The sequence below is a fragment of the Anabrus simplex genome, chromosome 1 (genome assembly GCF_040414725.1).
Source record: "Anabrus simplex isolate iqAnaSimp1 chromosome 1, ASM4041472v1, whole genome shotgun sequence".
NCBI classification, from domain to species: Eukaryota; Metazoa; Arthropoda; class Insecta; order Orthoptera; family Tettigoniidae; genus Anabrus; species Anabrus simplex.
Window position 1 is genome coordinate 1,168,410,056 of NC_090265.1, and position 18,702 is coordinate 1,168,428,757.

Sequence of the window (18,702 nt, forward strand, 5' to 3'; positions counted from 1 at the left end):
ATTTGTTTTCAATACTCATTATTTTTTGGATCTCTTTTTGCTTTAGGTGTTCCAAACATTTTTCTGCCCCAGATGGATGATTACCTGCACCATGTACGCATTTGAAAATTGTTGAGAACAATCAATTGTATCATGAGGTAATGCACATTTTGCACAATGTGGTTCATGAGCTCTGCAATTTCTAGCTCTATGGCCATAACATTGGCATCTCTTACATAATAGGGGTGAAAATACAAAGACCTCAACTTTCAAATTTACATTAAATATAGACACTTTTGGTGGTAGCTGTTGACTTTGAAAAATGATCTTGACTGAACCTGTAGGGATATAACCTATTTGATCATTGGTGAAAACCTTTCTGTTCTATCATTTAACAGCTATGACAGGGAAAGGGGACTCAATATACAGCAGTATTTCTGCTTCAGTAAGAGAAGAATGAACACCTTGAATGACCCTGATTCTATTCACTCTAGAGGAAGGAATAAATGCTTTTAACATTTTGTCAATTAGTATTGGGTGAGACAGAAAATCATTTGCAGCTTTCCTACTGCAAAAGGTGACCTGAATTCTATTTCATCCTTTCCTATGAATCTCCTTCACATCTGAAATGTTGTTTTCATACAAAAGGCACCCTAATGTCATAGGGTGCACATTACAAGCGTTTGGTTTTGCCTCTACTCCTTCTACACATACTACATATGGTCCTATATGAATTGACGTGCACATGTTCATGGTATGAGTGTTAGAGCTCGATTGCTCTGTTTCATTAGAATTCTTCTGTGTTTGATTGCCATTTAACACTAACATACCTTCCATCGAAACTTCCTCCAATACACAATCACTCCTGACCTCTGGAGGCGTGACTAATACAGGCCCCCCTGCTATCACTCACCATAAGTCAAAAAGAGAACAATGCTTACCTCACCAAAGTGTAAACGTCTACTTCACGTATACTAAGTGATTATACCCCACCAACCATTCACTCACACTATGAAAGGCCAGTGACTGGACCATCACGTAAGCTTCAAGAGACGTTGGCTACCTGGGAATAAATACACTCCAATGCTCTCCAGAATCTGTGATCCCACAAAGGTCTTCTGGTATCGATCCAAGAACTTTGATACCAGTCGGGTATCAAACCATGCCTTCTTGACTTTGAGGTGCTAGCTGAAATTTCCTAACTATGACTGTATTTTAATACCCTAATTGGAGGTGTGCATCAATTACCAGCTTATTAAACACAAAGCCTTCTGATGGTCAAGACAAATTACTACGCAAGCGAATATTTAAGTACTGTATTCTAAATGGGTGAGACTATCCCTGCAGGTCATAGGCACCACATGCTTGAGGACAAAGCCCTTAAGAAACAAACAACTGAAAGGTCTGGAGCCTCATCTCCCCTTCACCCCTCTAGTCTGAAGCCATATATCACTAGCCATGGGAAACATGCTCTGGCCAGAACAGCTAAGCAGATATACAATATTCCATCTGGAATAAACGATTAATTATTAATTCATCTACCACATCTTTTGTGGGCATACTACCATCCATAGGCATCATTCACATATCATTCACTTTCTTCCAATGCACATTACATTGCTGGCTTATATATATATACATACATATTTTTAATTTGTTATGCCCAATTAAGGAGCGCGTGTGAACTTATTTAGCACAACGTTTCTTCTTGTCCTCCCAAAATCTCTTCATCCTTTCACTGTGCATTATTATTATTATTATTATTATTATTATTATTATTATTATTATTATTATTATTATTATTATTATTATTATTATTTCTTATGTCCTGCATATCTTCACATATTTTCTCTATCGCTCTTACTTTCAAACACATGTACTTAATATCCACACTATTCAATACCTTCTAGAATATATTAAGATGACCTTTACCGACAGGGAAGTACAGTATAACATTTCACACACTCGCGTATCTTTCTAGGTCATTAGTTCGCACCTTGAGTCATTGTTTTCCTTCTTCAGTTATCAGCATCCTTAAACTAAGGGAGGATGTCTATAACCATTCAAGATTTTAATTTGTGAAGCACCTGGACAATTAATTGGAACTTAAGAAAATTATATCAGCTGATTTAAGATGGAAATACATAGAAGTCAGACAAATTATTTAAATCCACCCATCTACGACTGCTTCACTAAACACACATAACAACTTAAAGGGCAGTAAACACTAATTCATGCATATTCCCAGGGATTCCAGAAGACATGAAAAATAACGCTAATAAAAACAACTGTACCCCTTTGAGAATTGCATATCTCACTATCTACACACTATACATGAAATCAAAATGCATGCTGCTGAATTTATCTACAAAGTTAAATTATCATATTAATGTGATCTTTGACGGATTTTCATGCTAAGATATCATTGGAATGTACTCATCATTTCGGTGTGTAAGCTGCTGTCATCTCTTGATACCCATACGGATTTAATTATCCATGACTGCCATCTCACTGGTATAAGATCCTGGGTTCATTTGGATCCGCGTTGACTCCATGATGTACTGGAAACTGCTACCTCCAAGCTGTTGAGAATCCCACACTGTCCTTTCACTCAGGAATACCACTGGCATATAGGTGCGATCTCATAGTTGTAGGTACTGGGTTCAAGGGGCACTCACATACATGTGAACAAAGATGTTAGCCAAGTTATTCGAGGTACTGTTTATCTGACTTCAAGATAAATGCAATAATGGTAGTCACCACTCATAGGCTCACGATGGACTACCACAAGTAGCAATTAATGTCCCTGAAGATCACCACTTGTGTCCCGTTCATTACAGATAGCTATAATTGAGAATTTACCTATCCTCCAAACTCAGCGTCACTCTTCACTTATTCATTCCCGACTGATATGACTACATTTATTTGGTAACGTTTATAACATCTGATAATTTCAGACAGGTTAACTATAGCACACTGATCTTTCGCTCTCCGTACTCACTGTCTTACTACACACTGACGATTACAGATAGCTTGACCCGGTCTCTAAATAAAATCATTAATTTAGCCTGTATAGAATATCACAATAGTATCTTGTATTCACTCTACCACAAGAGTAGAACTGATCACCCATACTTGTGTAAGTACCACACACACCAATCATACAATGATTGTAGAAAGAAACTGTTTGTACTGTGACATGAACCACACGAAGAATGATATAGAATAATCCTCAACGTGCAGGGTGAAACGCCTTATATAGTCAACTAGTGGATTTCGCTATGGAGAGAGAATGCCCCTCCCACTTTGACATGTTCGCTCTGCTAATAGTCATCTTCCATGTCAAATGGATGTTCAATTTGTAACTCTTTACATCCTCTATCTACTGAACTATTTTCATTACTGTTGCCTCTTCTGCAGAAAGTGCTTAGAGCACTTGTCCCGTTGTTCAACTGCACCCTTCAATTTCTGAGGAGAGTCATTTTAAAGTTTGAAATGCTATTGCTTCTTCAGTTTTCATGGTTAATGAATGGAGATTAATTTTTCAGTTGAATATCCATAATATATGTAGAAGATGTTGGCAAAATTAATTTAAAAACAGTCTGTAGATTTAGAAAAACACCAAGAGGAAAAGTCCTCTCAGATTTTAATTACAGTGTTAATGGGGGTGGGTGCCAGCCCCACGGTGTAGGGATAGTGTGGCTGCCTCTTACCCGGAGGCCCCGGGTTCGATTTCCAGCCAGGTCAGGGATTTTTACCTGCATCTGAGGGCTGGTTCGAGGTCCACTCAGTCTACATGATTACAACTGAGGAGCTTCTGATGGTAAGATGGCAGCTCCGGTCTAAAAAGCCAAGAATAACAGCCAAGATGATCTGTCGTACTGACCACATGATCCTCGTAATATGCAGGCCTTCAGGCTGAGCAGTGGTCGCTTGGTCAGCAATCACAGTAAGTATGTAAGTGTTAATATAGGGAAAGATCTTCATTGGGGTAATCATATTAACAAGGTTGTAAATGAACGTTACAAATCTCTTTGTATGGTCATGAGGTTATTCAGGGGTTGGAGTAAGGATGTAAAGGAGAGGGTGTATAAGTATGGTAAGATCTTAATATCAAGATAAGGTTGGAGGACCAGTTGGGGCAAATATTAATTTATAAGAAGGGGAATGATTTATCAATGGAAACATTCGATTAATTTCCAGCTTCTTTTAAAAGACTATGAACATAGTCGATGGGAATTCTGCCACATGAGCAACAGCCCTGCTTTATTGATTGATTGATTGATTGATTGATTGATTGATTGATTGATTGATTGATTGATTGATTGATTGATTGATTGATTGATTGATTGATTGATTGATTGATTGATTGATTGATTGATTGATTGATTGATTGATTGATAGGTAGGTAGGTATTGTGTCACAACTACAAGATATTAAGAGGAAGAACAGGCTGTCCACAAATGCAAACACTTTCCAGTATTCAGTTTATTGTCCTACTGATAGTGAAGACCATAAATTTTGACAATGGCAAATTCTTTTACAGACAAGTATTTTTTGTTCCTTGGATACAGGCATGGAAACATTTTGAAATTCTATACCATGAGCAAGTCATCAAAACTTTATTTCTTTGCACTCTCATTGGATTTAAGGTTGTTGTAGTAGGCTAAGTACTGGCTTCGTCACCACAAAATGACTTCACATGCTGAAGGTTTAGAAACTTCTCCTCAGACATCAGAAATATGGCTGAAATTTAAAAATGATACCTCTCTAAGACAGAGGTTATATTTTTTAATTTTCTTTTTTTTACGTAGAAGGAAGAATATTTATGGCACAAATATTGACACCTGAGGTCTTACTGTCATAGCTGCTTGAAGCATGACATCATAGAGATGGTTAGCCAGTCTTCTTTATGAACTCTGAGAGTTGACTGATTTATCCATTAGATGAAAAATTTCAATGCTGTAAATCAGTGAACTGACTTGTTTTTGAACTTTTAAAATTTTTTTTTAAAGTATGGTACTCTAAAATAGTACCCAGATGATATTGAAACTTCATTTGTTGATTTTTTATGGTTAGCCAATTTTTCCCTTGGACTCTTCACATATTTTTAAGAGTCTTAGCATTGCAGAACTCTAACATTAATATTTACTCATTAGCACATACATTTCTTGGGCTATCTTATTGAGCTTAATTTTGTTTAAAGGCTCTATCCAAACTTTCATTAGATTTTCTTTTTCGATTTGAAGAAGAATACAAGGAGACATCTTTTAACAGTAATATAATCCTGCTCTGCTTTGCCTTCCTTCAAGCAACCTGCTGCTCCTTGCCTAGAGTATAGCCTACTTTGTAAAATTTTAGAAAGTTTCCTCAATGCAATCCACTCAAATTGTCATTGTCAGTGAGACAATCTCTCTCTCTCAATGCAGACAAACAAATCAACTATCAATTCATGCATTCTTCAAACTTCTTGACAATAAAAGAAATGATGAACAAGTTCACTGGTGAAAACATAAATAAAAGTGGGTCTGGGTAACTCAAGCAGTAGAGCACTGGTCTTCTGAACTGAAGTTGGCAGGTTCGATCCCTGCTCAATCCAGTGATACTTGAAGGTGTGCAAATACATCAGCCTCATGTCAGTAGATTTACATGCACGTTAAAGAACTCATGCGGGGAAAATTCTGGCACCTCGGCATCTCCAAAACGCGTAAAAGTAGTTTGTGGGACATACAACAAATAACATTAACATTATTAATACATGAATAATAATTTACCCTATCATGGATGCTTTCAATTCTAATGATGGAACCAAAATGAGTAAATCAAACATTTGCATCCATAGTCTCCCTTCTTGAGACCCACTATCTCTTAACTACCCAAAACTACAGCAAACAGAAACAAGCATCCTATTTGCCAATATAAGCCAATATAATATTATAAAGGAATAAATTCACTTCACATTTTTTAAATTTATGAATCAACTATCTTAAATTTTAAAGAACATACAGTTACAGATTTTTCCTGACTGAAAATTCTTGGCTGCCAGAGACCAGTATTCTTAACGTTCCAAATAGTATTTATGAATGAATGACAATAAAATTACCTCACATTTATCAATTAATGATCAAGAAAATATTTTTAAGGTACTCACCGATGCACTGCCTTGACATATTCCACTTCCTGACCATCCTGAGCATGAATAGAGGTGCCCATTGCAGTCTCTATAAGAAGAGAGAAACTAGGGCTTAATGTTCAATTTATTGCATTATTTCAATTCACAGTGAAGGCAGCAAATAATTTTTACCATAAAAAATGAAACTGAGTCTCAGTTTGCATGAATAACAATGTACTTCAGATGACGTTAAATTTATAGACATACAATAGAAGCAATCATGTTACTAGGGTGAAAATATACAAGCATTTCCTCACAGAAGTTAACAAACAATGATATCAATCATTCAGTCATTAATGATCTGCATTCAGGGCTGTTGCCCATGTGGCAGATTCCCTATCAGTTGTTTACCTAGCCTTTCCTTTTCAAAGAACATGGAAATTTATCGAACATTTCCCTTGAAAAATTATTTCAATCCCTTACTCCTTGTCCTAATAAATGAATACCATATAATCCTGAATACCACCCACCACTGAATAAGACCCGCACCCTAAATTTGAGATGGCAAAATACAGAAAAAATAAAATAACTTACATACCTATTTAATTTTCTTCAACCATACTACAAATATAATTGCAAACAGCTTACAATTAATAAAATCATCACAAAAATCATAAATAAAATCGGTTCAATACTCAGATCATTCACAATTCACCATCGTCATCTCAAGTTTCACCATAGGAACTTTCGTCGCTGGCATCTTTCCATAAATAGTCGTCCTCACTACCGTCTACTGAATTTGAAATTCCACATTTCTTAAAGCTTTTGGACACTAGATCATTGGGAATGCGCGCCCATGTGATCTTGATCCAGTTGCATATTAGTCCCACTTCAGGCCTCTTCACTCATTCGGTTGGTGTTAACGCGTGATCACCATCAGACATCCATTCGGTGTACAAGTGTTTCATTGCAGTTTTGAAAGACCGGTTCAAGCACACATCCAATGGCTGTAGAATTGAAGTGAGTCCTCTGGGAATTATCTCAAGATCGGTTTTTTCTTTCCACATCATATCTTTTACGGTGTCAGTTGTATGTCCTTGGTAACTGTCCAACACAAGCATGTTTCGTTTTTGTAACAAAGCTCCCGGGCAATGTTGCCAAACGCACTTCACCCAGTCCTCAACTAACACACTGTCCATCCAGCCGGACTCATGTGTTCTAACAATAACACCAGATGACAAGTTTCTTTTCGGAAGTGTTTTCCTTTTCAGAACCACATATGGAGGGAGTTTGGTTCCATCTGCTAATACGCACAACATTAGTGTGCACCGTTGCTATTCGTTACCACCTGTTCTGATGGTTACACTTTTAGAACCCTTCGTATCCACTGTATTTTCCAATGGCATTTCAAAACAGACAAGTGTCTGGTCAGCATTCCCAATTTGTGACAGCAAATAAGAATTTTGCTTCCTCAAATGAATAATGTGATGCTGAAAGGCCATTAATTTTTCTTCATATGCCCCAGGGTGACGTTGTGAAATAGACATATGCACAATCACTTTCTCCAATAAAAGTTTTGGATCCATCTGCGGCTTGCAGTAAAACCCTGTGTTCAGAGTTCTTTTAAGATCCCTAGTGCTTTCAATTGACACTTTTCACTAAAAACACCATATCCTAACTCATGTTTTTCTATCAGAAATTTGTGAAGTCGTTCTTCAATTTCCGGAAACACTGCACTCCACCCGCGGAGTGCTCTGCAATTGCCACTACTTTTTAGAAGTTTTTCCTTTTTCTGTCAATCACGTGCATGAGCCTTCTATGTGCGACAAATCAACCAATGTAGAGCAGTTTCATTATCGATCATCATCTCCAGGAAACTACGTCACTCAAGAGCAGCCAGCAATGAGTTGTCCTTCGTCTTCCCAATCAAAATTGGCAGGCAGCTATTTTGAATTTGAGCAAATGAAGCAGGCACAATGTCTTTCCAAGGATGGAACTCCAACATTTGAGAAAGGCAGACGGAAGAACAAGTGCCCCGAGTCACCAGAAGAGAGCACCAGCGGGTCAATATACACGCCGGCGAGCTCTATTCTAGAAGCTTCTGGATCAGCCCAGCCAGTCCTGGGCATCTCTCTGCTACCTACTTCTGCCATTCCAGCCAGTTACAATCTTACTGACTATTCTCCCACCTATATGGCTGCCAACGTCAAGAGTTAGGCTCAAGCTGCCCAAAACCCTGCTCTTCCCATGTACATTCGCCACCATAGTGTCATCACTACTATTCCAACCCAGTCCATTCCACACTGCTTTTACATCATCAAGTTAGTTAACATCGACCCTTCAAAATCAAACATCCATACCGTTTATCAGCTCGTAGCTATGCATACTCCAAATCTCAGTCAGTTTCAACTCAAACTCCAGAAAACCTGAGAAGGTTACAACATTAAAACCAGCAGGCCCATCTATGATCGTTTCACTTTGCATATTGGAGCATACCAGTTAGGCAAGTACTGTCGGGCCAGTAACCTCAACCAGAAACGCCCCGACAAGCACCCAGAACCATCATCTCTTCCAGTGTCAATCTTCTCCATCTTTGTCTATGGGGTTGATCAAGATTACACGGATGATGAGATTGCCGCCCAACTTCAACTGTGCCGCCACAATATTTATTGTGTAATCCGGATCCGCAACGCAGAGGGACCAACCAGGCTGGTCCACATCCTATCAAGAGACATCGCAACGCTGGATGCCCTGCTTAGGGACGGCACGATGGTGTACACATGGCGACATCATGTGGCGCCTTCGAGAACTTCCGCCCCACAGAAGATTCGGTGCGACAGATGTAGTCGCTATGACCATCTGCCAGCAGCTCCATGCGTGCAGCTTGAGGTATGTGGCATCTGCTCCATTCAGGAGCATCCCACTCCACATTGTACTAATAAGTTTGCATCTAAGTGTATTAACTGTAGTGAGGCTCACCCAGCCTTCAGTTTCAAATATAAGGCTAAACCAGCCCCTGAACCCTCCCACCCTAGACAGTCATTCTCATCATCTCCCAAGACCTTCCAACCCCTGCCTCTTCCTCTTTACTTCCCCTCCCCAGTTCTGAGAACACAGTTCACTTTCTGTCAAGCAATGGTTCTCCAGAATGTCCTGCCATTTCATTGTCCCCACATCTTTTCACAGGTGCAACTAGTGGCCCGTTTGAACTTAAATATGCATGTGGATATTGCTTATGCAGGGAATACATGCATTTTGCATTCCCCCCCCCATAAGCACACTCCCCTTTATGTGTTAAGTTAATGAAACTATACTATAATAATATAATATCACTCAAGCAAAACCAGCCGCTGCACACCCTGGATGTATGTGTACTTAATTATACCTCCCTAACACCATATCAAAATCCGAGGTTTTATTCTTTCTTTATTCCGAGGCGACCGCCCCTTTCAAGGCCGGGGTGGTGTCACAACTGGTGTCAGGAACAGCCTCTCAACTATACAACACACCTTCCCTCCATTCCATAACACATTCCATACACATAATCCTATAAATTCTTACCCCTCACAAAACATTCACAATCGGTACCATTTATATTGCATCTACATGACCTATTCAAATTTATTTATTTATTTATTTATTTATTTATTTATTTATTTATTTATTTATTTATTTTTATGCCCACATTGCCCACATTGAAGCACTTAAATAAAACCATATACATCAAAGTCTTCAAAGAATTAAATTAAAATTAAATGCCTAATGACAATGCAGTGATGTGACCACAATTACTAACTAGTACAACTGTTATGGTTTTTGTAATATAGAACTTCCGATAGCAAAAGGGACATCAGTATTCAAATATAACATTGTTCCATTGTAATTTAAAACTAAATACTGAATGGCAAGGCAATAACGAGACTACAATTACTAAACTAGTACATTTTTATGGCTTTTATAATATAGAGCTTACTTAATACACCTTTTGCATCCTCAGGACATCTCCAAGTAGAATTTAAACTTCAACAGCACTTCAGATATTAAAATAATACAGTAAACTGATCATACCACACAAGTCTCAATCTAGCATTCACCTAACACATGAATATTCTTACTTAAATGATAATTATGTTACTCACGCAAGCATGCAGGCATATACAGATATATATTGCATAGTAACATACAATCCCCTGCAAACCATGTGACCTTTACCATGGTGGGGAGGTTTGCGAGTCCCAAGGAAGCAGATAGCCGAGCCACAGGTGCAACCATATTGGATAAGTATCTGTCGAGAGACCAGATTAACAAATGGCTCATCGAAAGTGGGGTGGCAGCCTTTCAGAAGTTGCATGGGCAGCAGTCTTGATGATTGACTAATATGGCCTCATAATAATACTCAACATGGCTTAGCTGTGTTGATATTGCTACACGGCCGAAAGCAACGGGAAACTACAGTCGTAACTAACTCGGGAGGACATGCAGCTCTCTCTGTTTGAATGATGTACTGATGATGGCTTTCTCCTGGGTAAAATATTCTGGACGTAAAGTAGTCCCCTCGTTTGGATCTCCAAGCGGGGACTACATGAGAGGGGACAATCATCAGGAAGATGGATACAGACATTCTGTGAATCGGGGCGTGGAATGTTAGAAGTTTGAATCAATGGAGTAGGTTAGAGAATCTAAAAAGAGAGATGGATAGAGTAAAGTTAGGTGTGGTTGGTATAAGTGAAGTGCATTAAGAGCAGGATTTTTGGTCAGGCGACTACAGAATTATCGACACAAAAACAAACAGGGGAAATGCAGGAGTTGGTTTAATAATGAATAAGAAAATAGGGCAGCAGGTAAGCTACTATGATCAGCATAGTGAAATGATTATTGTCGTCAAGATAGATACCAAACCAATGCCCACTAGTTCAGCGGGTGATGAAGAAAGCGAAAGAATATATGAGGAGGTACAATATGGAAAAGATGACGAGAATCTAATTGTGATGGGAGACTGGAATGCAATGGTAGGTTAAGGAAGAGAGGTAATGCAGTAGGTGAATTCAGATTGGAACAAAGGAATGAAAGAGGAAGTCAGCTGGTTGAATCTTAATTTAGTCGTTGCTAATACTTGGTTCAAACAGCACAAATGATGGCTGTATATGTGGATGAGACTAGAGACACTAGAAGGTATCAAATATACTTCATTATGATTAGGCAGAGATTAAAAAACCAGGTGTTGGATTGCAAGACGTTCGCAGGAGTAGACGTGGACTCTGACAACAACTTGTTGGTCATGAAATGCCATCTGAAGTTGAAGAAATTGAAGAAAGGAAGGAATGCAAGGAGATGAGATCTAGACAAGTTGAAAGAAAAGAGTGTGAAGAAATTTTTCAAGGAACTATTTGCACAAGGATTAAATGAAAAGGCTGAAGGAAACATATTTGAGGAAGAATGGACGCTCATGAAGTATGAGGTCAATAGAGCTGCTGAAGAAAGGTTAGGAAGAAACAAAAGATCAACTAAGAATCAATGGATAACTCAGGATATACTAGACCAGATTGATGAATGATGAAATACAAGAATGCAAAAAAAAAATTTTTTAAATGGGGAGAACAGAAAAGAATACAGGTGATTAAAGAATGAAGTGGACAGAAAGTGCACGACACCTAAGGAAGAATGCCTGTAAGAAAAGTGCAAGGATGTTGAAGGTTGTATGGTCCTAGGAAAGGCAGATGCTGCATACAATAAAATCAAGGAAATATTTGGAAAAGGAAAATTAGGTGTATGAATATTAAGAGTTCAGGTGGAAAATCACTTCTATGGAAAGAAGACAAGGCAGATAGATGGAAGGGACATATCCAGCAGTTGTATCAAGGAAAAGACTTTGACAATATGGTTCTGGAACAAGAAGAGATGTTGATGCTGATGAAATGCGAGACCCAACTTTGAAGTCAGAACTTGACAGAGCTTTAAGAGACATAAATAGGAAATGAAGAAAGGAATTGATGACATCCTCTCTGAAATACTAATTGCCTTAAGAGAAACCAGCATGACAAGGTTATTCCATTTAGTGTGTAAAATGTATGACACAGGAGAACTGCCATCCAATTTTTGGCAGAATGTTGTTATACCTATTCACAAGAAGTCTGGTGCTGACAAGTATGAAAACTACAGCACCAATTAGTTTAGTATTTCATGCCTGCAAAATTTTAGTGCATATTATTTACAGAAGAATGGAAAGACAAGTTAAAAGTCAGTTGAAAGAAGATCAATTTGGCTTCAGAAGAAATGTATGAACGCATGAAGCAATCGTGATTTTATGTTTGATCTTAGAGGATCAAATTAAGAAGGACAAGCCCACGTACATGGCATTCATAGATATAGAAAAGATATTTGATAATGTTGATTGGACTAAGCTATTTGAGATTCTGCAGGTGATAGGGATCAGATACTGGAAATGAAGAATTATATACAATCTGATAAATCAGTCTGCAGTGGTAAGAATCGAGGGCTTTGAAAAAGAAGCAGCAATTCAGAAAGGGGTGAGGCAAGGCTACAGATTGGCCCCCTTGCTTTTCAATGTTTGTGTAGAACAGGCAGTAAAGGAAATCAAAGAGGAATTTGGAAAGGTAGGGTAATCACAATCCAAGGAGTGGAAATCAAAATCCAGAGATTTGCCAATGATGTTGTTATTTTATCTGAGACTGAAGAAGTTCTTGGGGGCAGGAGTACAAGATGAAAATAAATACCGGTTACTTGGGACAGTTTTATTTTTCAAATGCCTCTACAACCCGGAAATTAAATGTCACTTTTTTAAATTTTATATAAACCCCAGTGACTGTATGTTAATGCCCATTTTCATCAATTAATTATTGTACGGCTTTTGATTTTTCCCAAAAAGTACAATTTTGTTACTGTCCCAAGTTACCCTGGAGATGGTGTAAGTCGGGACAGTAACTTAATCTTCATAATATTCTTCTGTTTTGATGTCTCTGTCCCATGTTAAATAATATCTAGGTTATTTGGGACACTACAGTGACAAAGTAAAAGGGAAATAATTAATTAATTGTAAAAATTAATGCATTTATCTTCTAATTATTACATAGTTTCTTAATACAGACATAGGTACCGTAGCCTCGTTGATTCAAAGAAGATTAGGTACATTGAAAACATATCTACCTCTGCTCATTACATTAACTGGTACAATAACCTTCAAGATTTGCTTTTTCTTAACATCATCTATGTCATCAACTGTAGGAAACACAAATATTTTGTATTTCTTTCCTTCATAGCTTCGCAAGAATTTGCACTGGTGGGTTCCATCATGTTCTATTAAAAGCACTTGCCCTACAAACAACTTTCTTTGTGTTTTTGCCGGATACTTTGCGAGCAATTGTGCTCTTAGGAACACTGTACATCTCAGCAGCTTTCCTCAATGACATTTCTTTCTTTTTAATAGCACCCAAAGCAAGTTGCAGATTTTCCTCCGAAAATTCATGGTATTTTTGGGCTCCTAAATGCCGCCGATACCGACGCACCATGATATTTAGTCTGAAATATCATAATGAAACCAGTTCTACATCAATTTTGTAGCACATTCTAAAACAAGTGTAACTCCCAAGTAACCCCAAAACTGCAATTCATTACTTGAATAAATTTTACTTATTTAGTTTGGCAGAAAAACAAAATACAATGCATGTGCGATGTTGTTGAATAGAGCGGTTAGTAAACAACGATATGTACAATTCTCTAATGTCAGTGTCTCAGCTCAGAGACACAAAGTTTTTGTGGTTAATTTCTTCGAAAATGATCTACAACATATAAATTCAACCTCAGTAATATCCCTACCTTAATATTGCCTCGGAATACATATATATTGCTAGTAAACTTTGCGGTTCACTCGTCTGTCATATTTAGGCATGTACTCAATGAAGCAAGTGTCAGTAAAGAGCTCCCAAAATATGGGTTCTAACTGTCCCAGGTTGGGCTGTAGTCCCAAGTAACCCAGTTTGATAGTAAGTCCAAAACAAAACTAATGGAGTACAGTCGAACAAAGTGAGGTGAAGCAGGAAATATTACTGTAGTTTTAGGAAATGAAGTTTTAAAGGAAGTAGATGACTATTGTTACTTGGGTATTAAAATAGCTTATGATGGCAGAAGTAAGGAGGATATAAAATGCAGACTAGCACAAGCAAGGAAGGCCTTTCTTAAGAAAAGAAATTTGCTCACTTTGAACATTGATATAGGAATTAGAAAGATGTTTTCGAAGACTTTTGTCTGGACGTGGCATTGTATGGAATTGAAACATGGACAATAACTAGCTCAGAAAGAAAGAGAATAGAAGTTTTTGAAATGTGGTGTTACAGAAGAATGTTGAAGATGAGATGAATAGATCGAATCATGAATGAAGAGTTACTGAATCGAACTGGCGAGAAAATATCTATTTGGCTAACTTTGACGAGAAGAAGAGATAAAATGATAGGACACATCTTAAGACTCCCAGGACTTGTTCAGTTGGTGTTTGAAGGAAGTGTAAGCAAGCATTTCCCTTTTGCAAATTTCTATGAATAGAACAGGAATGTGGCTTGTTTACAGCTCTCCTTCCAAAAACTTACCATAATTTATTGCCCAATTGTAGTCTCTGAAAGCACAAATATTTCATCTGTTGTCAGTCAGTCCCCTAGCCATGCCTCCAGGCATAGTAAATGCCTGTGACAGCAATGCTATTGCTGAGTTAATTGAAAGTGTTTTAGACAGTGATTTGGAAGACTGATGGTCATTATGATAATAATAAAGAATAAATTTTAAGTGAAAGTGACATTTCATCTGATACGAGTGACTGTGAAATCGTACCTAAAGCTCTGCATGCAAAAGCAAAACATAGCGACTGGGTGTGGGCTACTAATAATAATAACCAACCAATTATTCATCACTTGACAGTCTTTCCAGAGGCGTCAGGAGAACTGAGAGACAAACATTCAGATAATTCTGTTTTGGAGTTGTCTGTGATTTTGGAAATTATGGACCGGTTGTTTTTGCATATTGCGTGAGAAACAAATATTTATGCTACAGAAAATTGTTAGTATCATATAGGATATAAAGAATAGAAGTAGTTTTTACACTAACAAGGATGAAATTAAGGCCTACCTACTTTGCCCTGATATCCCAGGTTTGTAAGCCTCGTATCAAATTATATTGGAGCAAAGATAAATGTATTGAGACCCCAAAAAGTGTGAAGTGCCTCTACTTATACCCAAATGTTTTGAGATTTACCATATGAAATCTTCATTCTGACATCATTTTTGATGAGTACAATAATTTGAATGCTTCACTGAAAACCATGCATGAAAATTCTGGTTTCTGTTCCATTTATGGCTTTTATTTCAGAGCGGTGTATGGTAGTTCTGACCAGGTAGCTTACTCGTGTTGAGGGTTGTTCAAATCTGATTTCTATGTCAGCGCGCAGGACCATTAAATCCAAAGAGATTGGGTTAAGCATGGCGGTGGTGTAGACAGTGAAACATGCTGCACATGAAAATAAACACAACAAACGATCACTTCACAAGTATCAGAACCAAAGTTAGTATGGTCACTGTTATAATGTTGGCTTCATCACATCAAGGTGACCAGTGTGGTGATGGTGAGTAACAAGTCCAATAAATAGATGGATATTTGTTAATAATAATGAATGACCTAAAGAAGTTAATCCACTGGAAAGAGGACTATTAATAACAATTAAATAACAGAAACTACTATAACCTAATGTTTACCATGGATTATATACATAACAAAGGTTTCCACTCATTCTTTAGTAATTGTGTCAGAGATGTGATGTCACCACAAGAGTATCTGTTTCATCCCTTTAACTCACAAATGAACTATTTCATAATGTTCTTACTCATTAACAAGCCAACTGTCTTAGTTCTCCTGATGATCAGTCCCATTCTTTTAAATTCTCCTTGCTAAAGGTCTAGTTTGGCTAATACCTCTGCTCTGTTTCCCCATATCCTTACATCATAAGTATAATCCTTGGAGCAGTAAAATGGCAAGAGTGATCTCACAAGAACTAAGTCGAACAGCGGACTTACTCTTCTATTCACTATGGAAAATTGTCATGAGCTGTGCTTATGATCCGTGAAACACACATTCACACGCTGCTAATGCAACAATGGACACACTGCATTGTTTTTGCTAGGGTCTTTTGAACCATCTGTCATAGAGCCAAGATCTATCCCCTTGCAACTATCATGTCTTTGATTTATTGCAATCCATTAAAGAAGACCCTGAAGAGTAGGCATTTCACCACAAATCAAGAGACTTGTAATGCTGTGGAAGAGTCTTTCAACCTGCAAACAGCATCCTTCTTTGTGGAGTGTATAGAGAAGCTTCTTTAGGCATTGGGGCAAGTTCTTGAATGGTAGGGGTACTTGCCTGTAGACTCTCTTGAGCTGTCATCAATATGCTGTCATTGTGATACACTTTTATGCTGACCAATACAGAGAGTGTATCTAGACACCAGTCTGTGTTTCAGTTGAACAAACCTTATACATTGGAAACAACTAAACTATTTATTTGATATCCTCTGGTTAACTTACCACAGATGATATCCAGTGTACACAATGTAATTAGCTTGTTCACCCTCACAAATGGCTCATCAATGTACTCCCATAATTTATTGACAAGTATCTTGCTGTTCCTACTGAAGACTGGTATATAGTCCTCTAGGATCTTGAAGTGAAAGGCAGGAGTAAGCATCTTACGACGAGTATGCCATTTCTCTCCTGGAAACAGATTTAAAAGAATCTTTAGTTCACTAATGAATTCCTGCTAACTATGAATTATCAAAATATTACATCAATTAATTAAGTGTAGCAAAAGATAGTAAAATAGCTTATTGAAACTGTTCAATACCATGTTAAGAGATATGTAGGGAAGCCTCGTAAGATATATGTGCCATTTTCTGCATCAATTTGTGAAGTATTTGGTTCTGAATAGCATTTTATGCCTTGTCCAGGAATAAGAATGATGTTGGGCGAGTTCGGTGGCTGACATCCTAATTACGCTTAAGAAGAGCTCTCTAAGCCCTGAGTACAGCATGACCTTGGACACAGGACAACCACAAACACTTCTATCAAGCCTATCCCACACATGCTCGATGGGATTAAGGTAGGGACTCACTGCTGGCCATTCCATCCCTTGAATGTGCAGTTCTCGCAAGACAGCTCTGGTGATGCGCACTACATGAGCCCTGGCATTGTTGTGCACGAGTACGAATTCAGGGCCAACATCATATGCAGCAACCAACACATGCTATAGCACATGCTGTAGCAGTATCTGCTCTCTATCGCGCAAGAGAGTTGATGAAATGACACAAGGCTTAGCATGCTGCTTGTGTCAGAATACCAACCCAAAGATTTTGGGGGCTCACCAATAATAATAATAATAATAATAATAATAATAATAATAATAATAATAATAATAATAATAATAATAATAATAATATTGATAATTTGCCATAAGCCCAGGAAAACTACATAAGAAGGATCAATAAACTTTGCATAATTTGCAGTATCCAATGATGGAGAAATGTAGTTACTTCTCGATGCAATTTTAATGATGCCACTTAGCGCAGCATCGCAATGATTAATACCAGATGGCCCTTGGGAATTTCTTAACTCAGAGCTGGTGAGTTCCCGTCACCCCCCACCGTGCAGTCTAAAATCTAAAAGATACATTTGTAATTACTTTGAAATGCATGATCAGATTTGAATTTAAATATACAGCTCAAAAAATTTAGGGGAACATGTTTTTAAACATATGGCATACTCCAATAAAACAATAACTCACACCTAGGTATATTACCAACTAAACCTTTATTCCTTAACATTGAAGTATAGAAAAGAAAATCGATGGATTATTTTCAGAACACAAACGGAAATGTCTAAATAGGGGCGAAAGCAAAGTGATAAGTGATGAGCATTTGTCACAGCTTGGCACCTACATGGCATACTCCGTATAAGTTGATGGAGGTCACGTTGCGGTATCAGGTCCCATTCTTCAATGAGAGTCTGTTCGAGGTCTTGGAGAGTCTGTGGTGGAACGGGACACCCACAAACACTTCTGTCAAACCTATCCCACACATGCTTGATGGGATTAAGGTCAGGACTCACTGCTGGCCATTCTATCTCTTGAATGTCCAGTTCTCGCACGACAGCTCTGGTGTTACATGCTACATGCATGAGTATGAATTCAGGACCAACACTGTATGCAGCAACCAACACATGCTGTAGCAGTCTCTACTCGATGTACCCCGCAGCGGAATGATTACCACGCATGACGGCAAGACCTGTACGGCCATCAATACTGACGCCACACTGCACCATCACAGAACCTTGTCTGAATACGTCACCTTCCTGGACAACATTTGGCATGTACTGCTCACCACGGCGTCTCCATACACGTTGACGTCCATCACGCCGTGTCAAGGGAAATCTGGACTCGTCTGTGAACAACACAGGTCTTCATTGACGAAGTTGCCAGTTGATGTGGGTATGGGCAAACAGAAGGCGAGCTGCACAATGTTGCTGCATTAAACGGGGCACTCGAACAGGACATCTGGTTCATAA

At 38.2% G+C, this 18,702-nt stretch overlaps 1 protein-coding gene across 5 annotated transcripts in view; it reads right to left on the minus strand.

Annotated features, from left to right (window-relative positions):
- Window positions 1-18,702, minus strand: part of LOC136858147 (cytochrome P450 4c3) — a 244,644-nt gene that overhangs the window by 153,143 nt on the left and 72,799 nt on the right. For all 5 annotated transcript variants that reach the window (XM_067137475.2, XM_068225432.1, XM_067137473.2 and 2 more), the window contains 2 exons: window positions 16,672-16,857; window positions 6,131-6,200 (listed from right to left, as the gene is read on the minus strand). In XM_067137475.2, the coding sequence (XP_066993576.2) occupies window positions 6,131-6,200; window positions 16,672-16,857 (256 nt within the window). The remainder of the gene's footprint in view (window positions 1-6,130; window positions 6,201-16,671; window positions 16,858-18,702) is intronic.